The sequence below is a fragment of the Homarus americanus genome, unplaced genomic scaffold (genome assembly GCF_018991925.1).
Source record: "Homarus americanus isolate GMGI-L3 unplaced genomic scaffold, GMGI_Hamer_2.0 scaffold23578, whole genome shotgun sequence".
In the NCBI taxonomy this organism is placed as follows: domain Eukaryota; kingdom Metazoa; phylum Arthropoda; class Malacostraca; order Decapoda; family Nephropidae; genus Homarus; species Homarus americanus.
In genome coordinates, this window is record NW_024733231.1 from 8,058,292 (window position 1) to 8,078,057 (window position 19,766).

Consider the following 19,766-nt stretch of genomic DNA (forward strand, 5'->3'; position numbering starts at 1 on the left):
ATGCTCACACCCTCCCTACCACCAATGCTCTCCACCCTCCCACCACCAATGCTCTCACACCCTCCCTACCACCAATGCTCTCACACCCTCCCTACCACCAATGCTCTCACCTCCCTACCACCAATGCTCTCACACCCTCCTACACCAATGCTCTCACACCCTCCCTACCACCAATACTCTCACCCTCCTACCACCAATGCTCTCACACCCTCCCTACCACCAATGCTCTCCTACCCTCCCTACCACCAATGCTCTCACACCCACTCTACCACCAATGCTCTCACACCCTCCCTACCACCAATACTCTCACACCCTCCTCAATGCTCTCACCCTCCTACCACCAATGCTCTCACCCTCCTACCTGCCTCACCCCTCCTACCACCATGCTCTCACACCCTCCTACCTGTCTCTCACCCCCCCTCCCAATGCTCTCACCCTCCTACCACCAATGCTCCTCCACACCCTCCCACCACCAATGCTCTCCACCCTCCCCTACCACCAATGCTCTCCACCCTCCTACCACCAATGCTCTCACCCTCCTACCACCAATGCTCTCACACCCTCCCTACCAATGCTCTCACCTCCCTACCACCAATGCTCTCACACACCCTCCCACCACCAATGCTCTCACACCCTCCTACCACCAATGCTCTCACACCCTCCTACCACCAATGCCTCACACCCTCCTACCACCAATGCTCTCACCCTCCCTACCACCAATACTCCTCACACCCTCCCTACCACCAATACTCTCACACCTCCCTACCACCAATACTCTCACACCCTCCTACCACCAATGCTCTCACCCTCCCTACCACAATGCTCTCACACCCTCCCTACCACCAATGCTCTCACCCTCCACCACCAATACTCTCACCCTCCCTACCACCAATGCTCTCACACCCTCCTACCACTGCTCTCACACCTCCCCTCCCTACCAATGCTCTCACACCCTCCCTACCACCAATGCTCTCACACCCTCCTACCACCAATACTCTCACACCTCCCTACCACCAATGCTCTCACACCCTCCCTACCTGCTCCACCTCCTACCACCAATGCTCTCACCCTCCTACCACCAATGCTCTCACCCTCCCTACCACCAATACTCTCACCCTCCCACCACCAATGCTCTCACACCCTCCTACCACCAATGCTCTCACACCCTCCCTACCACCAATACTCTCACCCTCCCTACCACCAATGCTCTCACACCCTCCCTACCACCAATGCTCTCACACCCTCCCTACCACCAATGCTCTCACACCCTCCCTACCACCAATACTCTCACACCCTCCCTACCACCAATACTCTCACACCCTCCCTACACCAATGCTCTCACACCCTCCTACCACCAATACTCTCACCCCACCCTCCCTACCACCTCTCACCCTCCCTACCCTCACCCTACCTGTCCTCACACCCACCCTCCCTCCTCCCAATGCTCTCACACCTCCTACCACCAATACTCTCCCACACCCTCCCTCCCTCCCTACCACCAATACTCTCACACCCTCCCTACCACCAATACCTCACCACCCTCCTCCTACCACCAATACTCTCACACCCTCCCTACCACCAATGCACTCACACCCTCCTCCTACCACCAATACCTCCACCCTCCTACCACAATCACTCACACCCACCCTCCTCCCTACCACCAATACACTCACACCCTCCCTACCACCAATGCTCTCACCCTCCTACCACCAATACTCTCACACCCTCCTACCAATGCTCACACACCCTCCTCCTGCAATGCTCTCACCCTCCCTACCACCAATGCCTCACACCCTCCCTCCACCAATCTCTCACCCTCCCACCTACCTCCACACCCTCCTCCACCACCAATGCTCTCACACCCTCCCACCACCAATGCCTCCACCCACCCTCCCTCCCTACCACCAATGCTCTCACACCCTCCTACCACCAATGCTCTCACCCTCCCTCCCTACCACCAATACCTCCACTCCACCCTCCCTACCACCAATACTCTCCACACCCTCCCTACCACCAATACTCTCACACCCTCCCTACCACCAATGCTCTCACACCCTCCCTACCACCAATACTCTCACACCCTCCTACCACCAATGCTCTCACCTCCCTACCACCAATACTCTCACACCTCCCTACCACCAATGCTCTCACACCCTCCTACCACCAATGCTCTCACACCCTCCTCTCCACACCTCCCTCCACCAATACTCTCACACCCTCCTACCACCAATGCTCTCACACCCTCCCCACCACCAATACTCTCACACCCTCCCACCACCAATGCTCTCACACCCTCCCTACCACAATGCTCTCACCCTCCCCAATACTCTCACACCCTCCCACCACCAATGCTCTCACACCTCCCCACCACCAATGCTCTCACACCCTCCTACCACCAATGCTCTCACACCCTCCCTCCTGCTCTCACACCCTCCTACCACCAATGCTCTCACACCCTCCCTACCACCAATGCTCTCACACCCTCCTACCACCAATGCTCTCACACCCTCCCTACCACCAATGCTCTCACACCCTCCCTCCTACCACCTCTCTCTCACACCCTCCCCACCACCAATCTCCCTCCTCCAATGCTCTCACACCCTCCCTCACAATACTCTCACACCCTCCCTACCACCAATACTCTCACACCCTCCCTACCTGTCTCTCACCCTCCCTACCACCAATACTCTCACACCCTCCCTACCACCAATACTCTCACACCCTCCCTACCAATACTCTCACACCCTCCCACCACCAATGCTCCTCACCCTCCCACCAATGCTCTCACCCTCCCTACCACCAATGCTCTCACACCCTCCCTACCACCAATGCTCTCACACCCTCCTACCACAATGCTCTCACACCCTCCCTACCACCAATACTCTCACCTCCCTACCACCAATACTCTCACCCTCCCTACCACCAATACTCTCACACCCTCCCCACCACCAATGCTCTCACACCCCTCCCCTACCACCAATACTCTCACCCTCCCTACCACCAATACTCTCACACCCTCCTACCACCAATACTCTCACACCCTCCCACCACCAATACTCACACCCTCCCCACCACCAATACTCTCACCCTCCCTCCACCAATACTCTCACACCCTCCCCACCACCAATACTCTCACCCTCCTACCACCAATGCTCTCACCCTCCTACCAATACTCTCACCCTCCCCACCAATCTCTCCCCCCCACCAACCCTCCCTCCACCAATACTCTCACCCTCCCTACCACCAATACTCTCACACCCTCCCTACCACCAATACTCTCCACACCCTCCACCACCAATACTCTCACACCCTCCCTACCACCAATGCTCACACCCTCCCTACCACCAATGCTCTCACACCCTCCCCACCACCAATACTCTCACACCCTCCCTACCACCCATGCTCTCACACCCTCCCCACCACCAATACTCTCACACCTCCTACCACCAATGCTCTCACACCTCCCACCACCAATGCTCTCACCCTCCCCACCACCATACTCTCACACCCTCCCTACCACCAATGCTCTCACCCTCCCTACCACCAATACTCTCACACCCTCCCACCACCAATACTCTCACACCCTCCCTACCACCAATGCTCTCCACACCCTCCCCACCACCAATACTCTCACACCTCCCTACCACCAATACTCTCACACCCTCCCCACCACCAATGCTCTCACACCCTCCCACCACCAATACTCTCACACCCTCCCCACCAATACTCTCACCTCCTACCACCAATCTCTCCCCTCCCCACCACCAATACTCTCACACCCTCCCTACCACCAATACTCTCACACCCTCCCCACCACCAATACTCTCACACTCTCCTACCACCAATACTCTCACACCCTCCCACCACCAATACTCTCACACCCTCCCCACCACCAATACTCTCACACCCTCCCTACCACCAATACTCTCACACCCTCCCTACCACCAATACTCTCACACCCTCCCTACCACCAATACTCTCACCCTCCTCCACCAATATCTCCCCGCCTTCTCTGACCGTGAGAATGACTGACACACACAACACTAATCAACAATATTACGTACGTTATGGAGCATCAACTCTTATACCAAAAGAGCAATGCGAGAACATTCATATTTTGTGAGAGAGAGAATGATAGCTTATGTTGCCAAGAAAAATAACATTCATTATCTAGATCCCTCCCAAGTAGCAGTGATTATGGGAGCATTCTTTCGTACGTACGTGCGTGCGTGGGTGTGTGAGGGTGAATAGGTGTGGGGGGAGTGAGTGGGTGTAAGGTATTGAATAGGTGTGGGAAAGTGTAAGAGTGGAGTGAGGTAAGTGAGGTGAGTGTGGTGGGTAGAGGTGAGAGTGGAGTGGGGGTAGTGAGAGTGGTGAAGTGAGTGTGTAAAGTGAGGTGTGTGTGGGGAAAGGTGTGTGAGGGGTGAGGTGTGTGAGGGGGTAGTGTGTGTGAGGGATAGTGTGTGTGGGAGTGGAGTGTGTGTGAGTGTAATGGTGTGTGTGAATGCGTGTGTGTGTGTATGCTTTTTTGTATTTGTGTGTTGTGTGTTATGTGTGAATGTGTGTGTGATGTGTGTGGGGGGTGTATTGTAATGTGTGTGTGTGTGTGTGTTGTAACAGTAGTTGAGAATAACTATCAGTGAAGCATGTGATAAAGCGGCAATACTCACCCTTATCTTTTGTTGACTCATGAGACGTCTTCCACTATAATGTGTTTTGGGTACAACCAGGAGAGCACACCAAGACCTGTACCACTCTTATACTGTATTCAACCAGGAGGAGCACACAAGACCTGTACCACTCTTATACTGTATTCAACCAGGAGGAGCACACCAAGACTGTACCACTCTTATACTGTATTCAACCAGGAAGCACACCAAGACCTGTACCACTCTTATAATGTATTCAACCAGGAAGCACACCAGACCTGTACCACTCTTATACTGTATTCAACCAGGAGAGCACACCAAGACCTGTACCACCCTTATACTGTATTCAACCAGGAGGCACACCAAAACCTGTACCACTCTTATACTGTATTCAACCAGGAGGAGCACACCAAGACCTGTACCACTCTTATACTGTATTCAACCAGGAGAAGCACACCAAGACCTGTACACTCTTATACTGTATTCAACCAGGAGGGCACACCAAGACCTGTACCACTCTTATACTGTATTCAACCAGGAGGAGCACAACAAGACCTGTACCACTCTTATACTGTATTCAACCAGGAGGAGCACACCAAGACCTGTACCACTCTTATACTGTATTCAACCAGGAGGAGCACACCAAGACCTGTACCACTCTTATACTGTATTCAACCAGGAGGAGCACACCAAGACCTGTACCACTCTTATACTGTATTCAACCAGGAGCACCACACCAAGACCTGTACCACCCTTATACTGTATTCAACCAGGAGGAGCAACAAGACCTGTACCCCCCTTATGTATTCAACCAGGAGGCACACCAAGACCTGTACCACTCTTATACTGTATTCAACCAGGAGGGCACACAAGACCTGTACCACTCTTATACTGTATTCAACCAGGAGGAGCACACAAGACCTGTACCACTCTTATACTGTATTCAACCAGGAGGAGCACACCAAGACCTGTACCACTCTTATACTGTATTCAACCAGGAGGAGCACACCAAGACCTGTACCACTCTTATACTGTATTCAACCAGGAGGAGCACACCAAGAACCTGTACCACCCTTATACTGTATTCAACCAGGAGGAGCACACCAAGACCTGTACCACTCTTATACTGTATTCAACCAGGAGGAGCACACCAAGACCTGCACCACTCTTATACTGTATTCATTACCGACTTGGCCTAACACTGTACCTTTCTGGTTTATCCCCACCACTTAACTTTCTTCACATCACCTTTTTTATTTGAGTATTCACCAAGGTAAATTCTCTGGGGCAAATAACCCGTACAGTAGAGCCCATGTGTTATAAAGCACAGTACTGTACTATATTTGGAGTACTGATCACCAAACAAAGTGTGACTAGACTATGTAATTAATTATTGTACTGACAATGAAAGCTATCATGTGTGCTGTTGGCCATCAATATCATTTTATTGTAAAGTGGCATAAAAATATAATTATTCTACTGTATGTGACACACACACACACACACACACACACACACACACACACGCACGCACGCACGCACGCACGCACACACACTACACCACCATTATGAAATACAATATGAACTTTATCCTACAGATAAGAACTTGTACTGTACGTCACAACAGTATTTCCTGTCTGCAAAAGAACAGCACAGGCAAATGATACAAACCTAACCTAACCACCCTAACCTAACCACCCTAAACCTAACCTAACCACCCTAACCTAACCACCATAAACCTAACCTAACCACCCTAACCTAACCTAACCACCCTAACCTAACCACCATAAACCTAACCTAACCACCATAAACCTAACTTAACCACCCTAACCTAACCACCATAACCTAACCAAACTTAACCTCATCCCCCAAATAACATCAGGGTGGTTAATCCTCAGGTGAAATAAGCTGGGGTGGAGATGCTTCAGGTGAATTAGATCCCTTAATCTGGATACAATGACTCGACCCTTACCACCTCGAGTACGACCCCTATACACTTTAAATATGATGACGGTCTCTTGAATAACAGTTGGTCATCATACCATAAGGGTTCACACCTTTAACAATGCTCTGATTTTATTTTTATTTTTTACATTTACAAGAGAAAACATTCACAAATATAATTTTTTAGGACATTATTTTAATGGTAAATTTCATTACAAGATTACCACTAACCTAAATTGATTACAAGATTAACCGAAATTTACTTCAAGATTATCCTAAATTTGCTACAAGATTAACCAAAATTTACTACAAGATTTACCTAAATTTCCTACAAGATTATCCTAAATTTACTAAAATTTACTACAAGATTAACCAAGATTTGATACAAGATTAACCAAAATTTACGACAAGATTAACCAAAATTTACTACAATCTACAAGATTAACCAAAATTTACTACAAGATAAACCCAAATTTACTTCAAGATTAACCAAAATTTACTACAAGATTTACCAAAATTTACTACAAGATTTACAGGTGATGACAACAGGCATTAAAGGTGGTTCTGTGACAACCTTCCTGGGCATAATAACCACATCCACTGTATCCCCTGGTGGTCAAGATAGACGACAAATACTGTACAACTTTACATTTTTTCTCTTTCATCAAAACTGAAAGCAGCGTCAACAGATACTATACCCAGAGACAGACCTATCAGCATCCTCTTGCTCACGATTAGATATCTAGTGCAGGATGTTTTGAAATGTTGATACAGAGATACAAAAGAGAGGCATTGGAGACTGGCGCAGCATTAGAAGGGATATAAATAAATATTGATATTTCTGTCTTCTTAAATACCTTCAGCGTTGGTAAATAGACATTTTGAACTTGTACAGTATTAAGATAAATTAATAAGACAATCTGGTAATACTTGGGTTAAATTAAATAAGGGTAGAGGTAACAGTGGCCTCGTCGTATACAGGTACAGTGGTCGACGAGGCCTTTGGTACACAAGGAGGCAACACGGCCAGCACTACACTCGACAGCCTTCACTTCCCCAAGGTGTCAACTTAGGTACTGTACTTGTTTACACCTGAGTGAACTGGGAGTGCCTGGGGATCAAACTACAGACCCCCCAGAACAAGAGGCAAACACCGTAACCACTCTACCGCTGCAGCCACGGTAATGCACATTGTCAGGTGCCATATCCCCCCAAAAATGTGGACAGAAAATTCAAAAGTACTGAAATCATGTTGGGATCCTTGGTGACACTGTACAGTCACCCAAAAAAGTCCTGTCGCGAACCATGAACCCAGAGATTCAGACTCTTGAATCCGAAGCATTTATGGACAGAATAATGTATCAGTGTCTACTGCTTCGGGTTCACGAGTCTGAATCTCGGGGTTCATGGTTCGCGACAGGACTTTTTTGGGTGACTGTGCCATACATCTACACCACATGATCTGGTACAATCCATTAAAGAAAATTTAATTATGTTCAAACAGGGCTGTAACAAACTACAGTACTGCTTGTACATTTATTGGAGAGTACATTGATCAAGTACAGACATCAACTAGGAGCACAACAGCTCAAACATTTACTTTTAAGCAGAGGTTAATAGATGAACGAATGTTGTCTCTCGTGACGGCCACGAATTGAATGATCGTCAAGAAACCTAACCTAACCCCAAGCAAGAGAACAAGGTGAACACAATTTCTTGGCCATTGGGAGAAACACCGTGATGAGGTTTGTCTGTCCGATAAGCCAGGGTGTTACAGCAGTATTGTCACTTTCACAGTACAGGAAGTCCTCGCTTAACGTCACAGTTATGTTCTTGTAAAACACAACGTTAACAGAATCAATTTTCCCCACAAGAAATTTATAAAATACAGCTCCTCCCCGACTTACAACGGGGTTAGGGACCGACATCCGGGTCGTAAGTCGGAAATGCTTAATGCATAGAAATTCTAAAATGGGTGTCTCTCTTTCTTCTCAGCACCACAAAACACTCACTTTTAAGCTTGCCAGCCATTTTAAAGTGAATTACAAACGAAAATTTTGTCTGTGTACTGACTTTGGGACTCAAAAATACATAGTTTGACCAAATTTTGGTACGACTGAGGCAGGTCGTAAGTGAGGGTGGACGTAAGTCAGGGAGGAGCTGTATGCTAGTTACGTCCCACAGCCTCCCTGCACTGGCTAACCATTACCCCGGAATATGATCCACAAATCGATTAACATCCAGGTCCCCAATTACTGCTGGGTAGACAGAGGCAAATGGCATAAAGAAACTTGCCCATAATTTCACCCTGCCCGGGGATCAAAATTGGGTCTGCTCGCTTGTGAGGCGTGCACGCTGACCATTACACCACAGGTAAGCATAACGGCTTTACTACAAACTGACTGACTAACTCATTAGAATGTCAGGAAACCTGCAACATTACAACTTGGAATAAATTATCCATGTTCAACACCACATTCATGTACAGTTCAAGTTTTTGCAAAAAATAAAAATAAAAAAATAAATAAAAAAATAAAATAAAAAAATACAATTACCATAATTTCAAATGTTATCTTTTACCTGTGATCAAATGTGCCACAGAATCTATATACTGTACTGTATTATTCTTAAACAGTTTTCTTACCTCAAGGGCATAGCAAATACTGATGTGGAATTCATATTTTTGATACATGGTTTTCTAGAGTTCTTGCTACAAATAATGGACTTTCATTCACTAAATCAAGCCAACACCATTTGTGGCACGTGATCTGATAACAAACACTTCCCTGTGGCCTTACCATACAGTCACAACATTGGGTCAGGTTCATTTAACCTTACCCAACCTGAACTAATAAAACAGTTCTTCCACCCTATGATAGGTAACTTAGGTAGGCTCATCCTCTCTCTGATCAATCACATTATGTGGCAGCACAGTTGCTGGAAATATCATGTGTAAGATACAGCTGTGTAAACAGTCAAAATGGAATTGGTGGATGTTGTGGTGGAAATACACTAGTGCTCAGGACAAAAATAATGCCAAAATAATACAGCACTATACACGTACTTTGGAAATTGTCATTAATGATCATTAGTTGTGATTTTTTTGAAGTACAAACAAAGTTATCCGAAGCTTATTCAAAGGAATATAAATGGTTTACCTGCTGAAGTATTATACCTGTTCTGTAAATCTCTCCACATGTAACAACTTTGGGTTAAGATGTGTTCTCGGGTCACCACCTTTAAATTGCTTTGTTTTCTTTAGGGTCTTCACTAATATGTTTGTTTTAATACACACAATGTAAATACAATGGTAAAGAAAGGAATAAAATCTTTGAAACTACCAAGAAATGACAAGAAAAACACCAAACATCTCCATAAAACAATTACTGAAATATGTCTCATCAAGCACAGCACATTAGATGTTTTTCTCAATTCACTGAAGGTGTATTGTACAGTCACAATCCAAAGTTTCGACACACCACCCCTGGCTGGGTGTTCGTCGAGGCCAGGGCTGAGGTAAGGCTGGGTGATCGGACGCAGACTAGTTCAGCAATGTGGTAACGATGCCCTACGATGGTGAGGTTCACATTCCACCGCCACAACACTCCGAGACTCATAGCACACGAGCACAGGAAGGAACTTATTACAAACTTTGACACGACATGAACTTGCATATCAAATGCATTTATAACATTGTTGCCACACATAACAATAACATGTTAAGATTGGAGCATGAAAAACTTTGCCCGGTCCCAAAACACTGGCTTGGAACCACTAGATGAGTCCTCGTATTACACATGAATCATCAGGGCAGCATATATACAGTAAAGGGTGGCTGGGGCCGAATTTCGTCGAGGGAGTGAGCGGTGAGTCGACAAGGTGAGGCCTATACTGTACATGTATTACCATAACCCTGGGAATATTATGGTTTCACATATACTAGGAATTCATATACTGTAGTCATGTTTACTATATTTAATGGTGTATCAGTAACTACAGGGGAGTATTTTGACTTGGGATGTTGCAGTTCACATTAATCATGGTATCACCCAAACAATTTTTGTCTGGTCCAGAGCGGCGACTCTGCCGAAGACCTGGACCCTCAGCCTGGGTGTGTGTCGTCATTAGTGACTACTTCTTGGTCACTTGCCTTGTTTCCTGTCTACTGTTTCTTTTAGTTTTTAAATTTCACTTCATAATGTCTCAGATTATGAGAGTTATGGCACAGAGGTCACCAATATTACAACTAGTGACACATATGATTAAACCTTTAGTCCATCAACAAGTGATGTTTAACAATATTCATAACTGGGTCAAGAACAGCCCAGGTTTCTCATGCCTCACTCCTAACTTGCTATTGTTATGTGCCAACAATGTTATGAATTAAATTTTGTTATGCAGGTTCATGTCATGCCAAAATTCGTAACAATTTCCTTCCATGCTCGTGTGCTGTGAGTCTCGGAGTGTTGTGGTGATCGAATGTCTGCGTCCGATCACCCAGCCTTACCTCAAACCTGGCCTCGGTGAACACCCAGCCAGGGGGTGTAGAAACTTTGGATTGTGACTGTACCTGCCACTGTGTACAAAATTCAGAAGATGTCTTTTCCTGACTCCTCACCAGATTTGAATTTCATGCATTAAAATAAACCTTTTAATGAAAACTCTTCAGAAATAAACCATCAATCACCAATTATATACCAAATTACCGACAATTAAAGGATCCATTACCAGTAGACTGGGTTTCAGTGGTTGGTTCACGTGATGGTTTTTATCCCAGAGTCTCCCCAGGAAATAACACCACAGTTAAGTGCCTTTTGAGTGAAGCAGCAAGAGACTGCTGCCTGGTGAGCTGCCATTAGGTAATCATGACTAACCCAACACTGGAAAATGGCCTTAAAAACGATCATGAAAGTTTATACGACTCTCGGTAATATTTAAGGATAATCGCCAGGGTTTATCCAGCCACCCGAGTAAAAATTTCTATATTAGAAAACTTATTTCTTACAACAAGACGAAAGGAAATCAGGTGGAGGACCAACTCTTCCCATTCAGGTTTTTGTCCCCAATTTTCCCGGAACAATACAGTACTTCGCTGTAATGAAGTCATCTTGCATGTGACAAATGACAAACACAATGCACACCAATGACCTATTGATGAACTTCCCCCAATATGAAGTTTTGTCTCAATTGCCCACACGAACCCAATAGTAACCAACGTTCATAATAACACAATAATCAAACTTCCACCCCAGGTAAGTTAAGTACAATGTGCATGATGAAACTATACTGTACCGTACCGTTATACGTGTACTTAGTATTATTACAGGTGGTCAGAAAATTGCATATCCAACCTACCAACTAAGTACAGTACTGTATTATTAATAGTAAGTTGTATCAGTCCTATTTGGGATACTGCATTATTGTATCATCATTAGCTAACCATTATTACTACAGTATTATCATCAGTATTATAATTATTAACGTAGGAAAAGAAATTTTATTATCATTGTCTCAAAATATTGGCAACTATTCCACAAACACTGACTTACTATTTAGATACGAAAAAAATAAATTAGATTCAGTTTTTCATCCTGAGATAATTAAAGTTTGAGGAAATGCATAATTATTGAGTTAAGACCCTTCCTGCCCTGTCAAACTTGACCCCACCAAAGGTGACCAGGGCTTTGAAGCAGAGGGAAAATGTGGGGTTAAAAACATAATACAAGAACCTAACCTATTCTGGTATTTCACTGACCGACTGGGTGTATAATTATTACACAAACATTTGCACAAAATGTTGATAATTTTTTACTTTTGGACAACACGAGAATCTTAGGAATTATATCTTTGTCCTGAACAGTTTAGACAATTCTAAGCGAGAGAAACATCATAGAAGAAGAGCATCTTAACTGACAAACCTACAGATAGTAAAGATAAAATACACAAGAGTCCCGTGTTGTCCAAAAGTAAAATAACACCGGTGTAGCCGACCAGAAGTTACCCAGACCAGAAGTGTACGAAACGATAACTCTCGCCATTGCTGATGTACAGTATATCAACCTCAATATTAAGCTAAATTGTTTAACACATAAATTAAGACGTCACATCATGGAAATTAATAGAACCTGACCTTACAAACCCAACCTATTGAGGGGGGGCTGACAGTGTTGGACCACAATAAACATCTGTTAATTCATAATGTTGAGACTAAGGTACTGTTATAATCACATTCCTTCACCTGGTCACAAGGTTCACCGTTTACAAATAAAATAATAATATTTATAAAACGCTCAGACAATGACCTCAACAACACACCTTGATGCCCAGGTAAACAGTCTTACTCCTTAACAACCAGAGGCCCAACCACCTGACCTGAAGACTTGTTCCTCCACACCTCTGTCTGGCTTTAGTCTCAAAATAAAACCATATCCCTTCTATAGATTTTTCCTTAAATGGCTTTTGTAACCCGGGCCACTGTTTTTAAATAACACCCAAAACATTTATAAGGCTACAAAATAACTTTATTCATTTTTTTTCCCTCCATATAATATCAAAATCACAGAAAAGAATAAAACCCAAAAACTAAATTAACCCAAAACATCAAAATTTATTAACCTGTATCCAATAATAACATTAATTTTAATATAATCAAAATATCTTCAATTTATATTTGTTGAAACTTACCAAGACATAACACTTAAGAACTATATCATACAGTACATTATTCATATCACTATACTTTCAATAAATACCAAATATTATTATAAAAAACAATAAAAAAACCACATCACTACAAGAATACTGAATAACCATAAAACATAAAACAGGAACCACAAATAAAACCCAAAAACAGCTCATTATATAGACCTTAAAACACCATAAAAGTGAGATAATAATAAAACAATAAAAAAACATAGAAAACATCTCCCCAATAGGCTTCTCTTACCTTTTATTCTCTGAGGTTTCTTTATTCTCCACACTCATCTTGTCCTTCTCCTTCCGTTACACACAATCCTCAGTAAAACAAATCACCTACCACGACCCCATTTAAAAAGCACAGTGGTGGGTTAAGCCTTATCATAACATCATTTGGTGACACTAACACTGGAGGAGTTACTGTAGTGAGTTACTGTAGTGAGTTACCCATAATACTCGTCTCTATATCGACAAGTGACCGCCGGTAAGCGTCTATCCCTCTTGAGGTAAGGTACTTTATGTTGAGTGTAATTACCACGAACACTTCTTATTTATACCTTCTATTCTTCTTAATGTAATAAAATAATTTAGTTTATCTGATTTATTATTAATATATGATGATTTTCTTAATATTTGTTATATTATTTTAAGTTTATCTATTTTAGGAATGTATTTTAGTTTTGGTATTATTTGTTCGTGTTAGATATATAACATAACTTTCTTTATTTTGTATACACACAGTAACTACAGAACAAGCTTGTTACTCTATGTTTTATAGGGATTTGTATTTATTTCTACTTCAAACAGCAGTTACATACTACTTCCATTATAAAATCATCGCTGTATATGCATTGTATATGTACATCAATTTGTCACTACAGTATTTATATTTGTAAATAAAATATAGAGTCTGAATCTCCAGTTTTATTAAACAACCAATCACCAAAATTATGCTAAAGAATTTATTATTACGACATATTAATAAAATTACTCTACACAATCAGAGGTCATTGAGGGTTACACATCTTATACCACATTGGGTCTGACTCGAAAATATTTTCTTTATAAGTACTTGAGGAACATCCACAGTGCCTCTACCTCCCTCCTCTGCTTCTTCCTTTACGTCTAATTAATTTGTAAATATCCTACAGACATACATAAAAAGTATGTCAAAGCTTGAATAAAGTTACGAGAGAAATATTTTTCATGAGTAAAATAACCTGGTCAAATAATTAATAATGCGGGGATATGTTTAGAAGATATTAATGAAGAAAATTGAGGGTGAGACTTGAGAGGATCAGGGAAGGAATAGATTTGGGTGAATGAACAGAACTATTACTTACCTCTATCCTCTTCACCACTCATCAGCTCTCTAGCCGCTTGGGAGATCGGCCACATCTCTGTTGCGCACTGTTACTTTTAATTTTACTTTAGGGCCATGGACACATAAGGGCCATGGACACATAAGGGCCATGGACACACAAGGGCCATGGACACACAAGGGCCATGGACACACAAGGGCCATGGACACACAAGGGCCATGGACACATAAGGGCCATGGGCACATAAGGGCCATGACTTAACCTGGCGGATTTTTAACGTATTGATGCTTACCGTGAACAAGGAAGTTTTTAAAAGTGCAAAAACATACAACTGATCCTGACCGATTGTGGCAGACAAGTATAGTTGGTCCCTCACCTAATGTAGCAGACGAGTATAGTTGGTCCCTCACCTAATGTGGCAGACAAGTATAGTTGATCCCTCACCTATTGTGGCAGACGAGTATAGTTGATCCCTCACCTAATGTGGCAGACGAGTATAGTTGGTCCCTCACCTAATGTGGCAGACAAGTATAGTTGATCCCTCACCTAATGTGGGAGACAAGTATAGTTGATCCCTCACCTAATGTGGCAGACAAGTATAGTTGATCCCTCACCTAATGTGGCAGACGAGTATAGTTGATCCCTCACCTATTGTGGCAGACAAGTATAGTTGATCCCTCACCTAATGTGGCAGACGAGTATAGTTGGTCCCTCACCTAATGTAGCAGACAAGTATAGTTGATCCCTCACCTAATGTGGCAGACGAGTATAGTTGATCCCTCACCTATTGTGGCAGACAAGTATAGTTGATCCCTCACCTAATGTGGCAGACGAGTATAGTTGATCCCTCACCTAATGTGGCAGACGAGTATAGTTGGTCCCTCACCTAATGTAGCAGACAAGTATAGTTGATCCCTCACCTATTGTGGCAGACATGTATAGTTGATCCCTCACCTAATGTGGCAGACGAGTATAGTTGATCCCTCACCTAATGTGGCAGACGAGTATAGTTGATCCCTCACCTAATGTGGCAGACGAGTATAGTTGATCCCTCACCAATTGTGGCAGACAAGTAGTTGATCCTCACCTAACGTGGCAGACGAGTATAGTTGGTCCCTCACCTATTGTGGCAGACAAGTAGGCTATGATATAGTGGGATTTTAAACTTTGTTCTGTAAGTACGGTGTGCACATAGTATGTGTTCCGACTTAGTACAAATCCAACTTAAGAACGTCCCCAGGAACGGAACCCGTTTGTAACCAGGGGACCCCGTGTATATACAGGTACTCCTCGACTTACGACCACCTGGACATACGACCGCCGCAGTCGTATAAAATATTTTTCAAATTACGTATTTTCGAGTCCCGACGTTAGTGATTGCGCTGTGTACTGACAAAATTTTCGTTTGTAATTCTCATTAAAATGGCTGGCAAGCATAAAAGTGCGAGTTCTCGTGGTGCCGAGAAGAAAAAGAGACAACCATTTCAGATTTTCTGTATTATTTTCGCATTTTCGACTTACGACCTGGTAGTCGGTCCCTAACCCCGTCGTAAGTCGAGGGTTGACTGTAGTTCAACATGTATATAGACAATGTACAATACAGTACAGTTCAGTATAGAGAAAGGCACAGTCCAACTCTCATATTCCTCTTGGTATATTAAGTAATGACAGTGACACTATTTGAGAGGTTAAACATACAAATACTGTAAGTCTTGTCAAGGTGGAATTATCTCATAGGTTAAATATTTATACTCGTATACAATAGTGTTCACCTCCTGTCACAAGGGTGTTTGGTTTATGTCTGGCACCCTCAGTTAACCCAGCTGTGAATGGGTACTTAATTTCACTACAGTATTAGGAAAATGAAGGCAGTCAAGTACAGTGTTGATTGTTCCTTCTGCTCACACTACCACGTGAAACATTTTGGCTGAACATGATCTAGTTATTAAGAGCTCTTGTATTTTCTCTGTACCATGAGTGAAGACCATTTCCACTTAGGGTGTATAAACTGATCTCCACCATGAGGATCTCTTATGTGATCAACTGTGTGTTTCTTATGACAGTACACCAGGTGTGTGTGTGTGTCTGGTTATCATATGTTGAGTCTCCCATATATCGCTGGTAAATAGCAAATACAGTAGGTACATTATAAACTTGCTATATGCATTAATATAGTGACAGTAATATCTCCGTTAGCCGGAATCCCTCAAACCCGGAACTCTCTGATAGCCGGAATCCCTCAAACCCGGAACTCTCTGATAGCCGGAATCCCTCAAACCCGGAACTCTCTGATAGCCGGAATCCCTCAAACCCGGAACTCTCTGATAGCCGGAATCCCTCAAACCCAGAACTCTCCGATAGCCGGAATTGAAATTTTCTCGGAAAATCTTTCCCAAAGTTGAAAATTTCCAAAAAATTCTGGCTTTGGGAGCGATTTTCCGAAAAAAAAAAAATTTTCCGGTACCTGGAATTTTTTTTTTCCCGGTACCTGGAAAATTTTGAGGATGAGGGATTTTTCTCGGGCTTTGAGTCGTCTCGTTACCCGGAAATTACTCATTCCCGGAAGTTCTATGCACCAATTGTTCCGGCTAACGGAGATATCACTGAACAGTACAGTATTTATTTCCACCAAAGCACACCATAAACATTCCCCTTCTTCTATATTTGACAATTACTCATACAAATTGTTTTTCAAATGTGTGTGGATTACCTGGTAGCAAGGTGTCCCAGCTGTTATCAGGCTAAGTTGAAGCAAGTTTTATGGCTGGAAGTTCTTCCCATCACCAACTCACTTTAATATCTTCAGTTACGAGGAAAATGCAGCCTGTGAACTTGAGAATCCAATCCCTGATGTGTGCCACTCTAGTTGTTTGATGTACAGGTTAATGTTATCAAGAATCAGGTCTCAAGACTGAACATAAATGGCTTTAACCATCCCATGAGTTAACACACAACACCTTGGCCAACCTGCAGACACCACTACTTGCTATGTAATGAAAGACAAACACTATACTTTTAAAATTTATTCTAATAATATAAAAAATATAAATATATATATATCTGAAAACTACGGCTTTTTACATAAATGTGTGCAAAGATGAGAGCTCACTGACTCAAATTAGTTCTGTGATCCACTCACAGGACTAAAGATGCAAGAAACTGGCACAAATCAGAGTGAACATTTAGGAAGATTTAAGACATTAGTTGTATAGAGTATAATGATCATCACCTCTGGCCACCTTGCAAAAATCAGAAAGAGCCTTGTAAGGATCACGGACAATAGTGAATGAGATAACTACAGTATATTCAAACCAAACATTTCTCTACAATAATACTGTATGTGGGGAATAAATTCATTAAGATTTACCTATAAACACACCTGACAAATTCTCTGCTGTTCATTCCTAAAAAAAAATATAAATAAATAAATAAATAAATACATTAAAGTCTTCAGTAAATCATAAACCTTCATGAACTTATTAAACATTGTTTTCATACAATCATTTTTTTTCCCACTCTCACAAGCCCTTTCCCACTATGTTGCAGGATGACCACAACCAAAAAAGAGAACAGACTTCCACTTTATTCAGTAACTAATAAGATGACTGGTGCCGTATTGTATTTACAGTATTTGGGAGTTCAATATTTTGTTTTGTTTTTACTTTTGTGCTTGAACTTACAAATTTGATAAGGATCACCTGAATATTAAACCCCCTCTAGTTTATTTAAACTGACTAATGCTACCTGCAGGGTGTGTGAGGGGGGGGGGTCAGGTTAGGTTATTTAATCATCAGGTGAAATAATCTGGGGTGCTTAGTTTTCAGGTGATCCTTTGATAAGTCACACATTTTCAACAATGGTATGCTATGGATCCACTGTATAACTCCTTTAGTACAATGCCAAATCCTGAGTAAATGGAATGATTACAGTAACCTAAACCCTCGAGTACAAAGATTTAACCCCCGGAACACAGTGACCCAAGTCCAGTGAAACCTCTACTTAACGCACAATGTGGAAAGGAAAGTCCATTATAACGAGGGTACGTTGGATGGGAAACCCCCATCTAAGATTATATGGAGGTTTTACTGTATGTCTTAACCACTGGGCTTTGGGTTATAATCAGTATAACCCCCACCCCCCCCTCCAGTATATTTGGGAACACACAAAAATCAATCCTAGTTTTACATACTGGCCATCCATGATATAAACAGGGCATAAATACATGTCCTTACCACAGGTTGGCAACACGGGCTGGAAACAGTCGAGAATGTTCGTGAAGTGGCGTGTGTGTGACGCAGTGGTAACAAGGTAAACAACACTAACTTGTAGGCAGTATGAGGTACAGGACACTTGTTGTACTGTTTACACTATTAATGATCATTATTACTGAACCAGTAATTGATCACAACACCAGGCTTGTGCTGGGGTGGGGAGGGGGAAGAGAGACACACACCTGGTGAAAACTGTCAATTGATTGAAAAATGTTCAAAGGAGGGCCAACAGACTGGTGCCTGCTCTACGGTACCTCAGTTACCCAGAGGTTAGAACGCCTGCAACTACCTAGCTTATACTACAGACGGGCGAGGGAAGACCTAATCAAAGTGTATAAACATCTCAGGGGGCACTACCCAACCAAATGTACATACCTGGAGCTGGCGGACGTCCGCCCCACAAAGGGCAAACTTTTTAGGAGTGAGAGTTGTGAACTCTTGGAACAATCTGCCAGAGAGTGAGCTCATTCAAAGCCAGACTTGATCAACACTGGAGCAGGTTCTGATATATTCAGGAGCCAGTACATGCCGACAGTGTGTAACAGACGTGACCGACCGTCCAAGTGGCCAACGAGCCAATCAGTGGTGAAGGGGGGGAGTAAAAGTAAAAAGTAAGTCCAAGGGCAAGATTCTTACACCACAAAAGCTGAGAAGAGACTGGGAGGCTCTCATGTGTGAGTGAGTGAAAGATAAATACCTACCTCACAACATAATCTAGCCAGGCCCGTCCTCTTTATTCAAATACTCTCGCAAAATATAAAAATGTCACATGACATGACTTGAAGGTCTACAGGCGCACGTCATATGATGTGACCTAAAGCCTAGGGGTTAATCTTTTGAGTATGATAAGTTATTCCTCAAACACTAATCCTGTACTCAAGGGG

At 43.2% G+C, this 19,766-nt stretch overlaps 1 protein-coding gene across 1 annotated transcript in view; it reads right to left on the reverse strand.

Moving 5' to 3' along the window:
• Positions 1-14,687, reverse strand: part of LOC121869500 (serine/threonine-protein kinase 3-like) — a gene marked incomplete at its 3' end in the record, with an annotated part of 50,571 nt that extends 35,884 nt beyond the window's left edge. The window contains 1 exon segment of the mRNA XM_042370855.1: positions 14,633-14,687. Coding sequence (XP_042226789.1) covers positions 14,633-14,687 — 55 coding nt within the window.
• Positions 14,688-19,766: the final 5,079 nt, after the last annotated feature.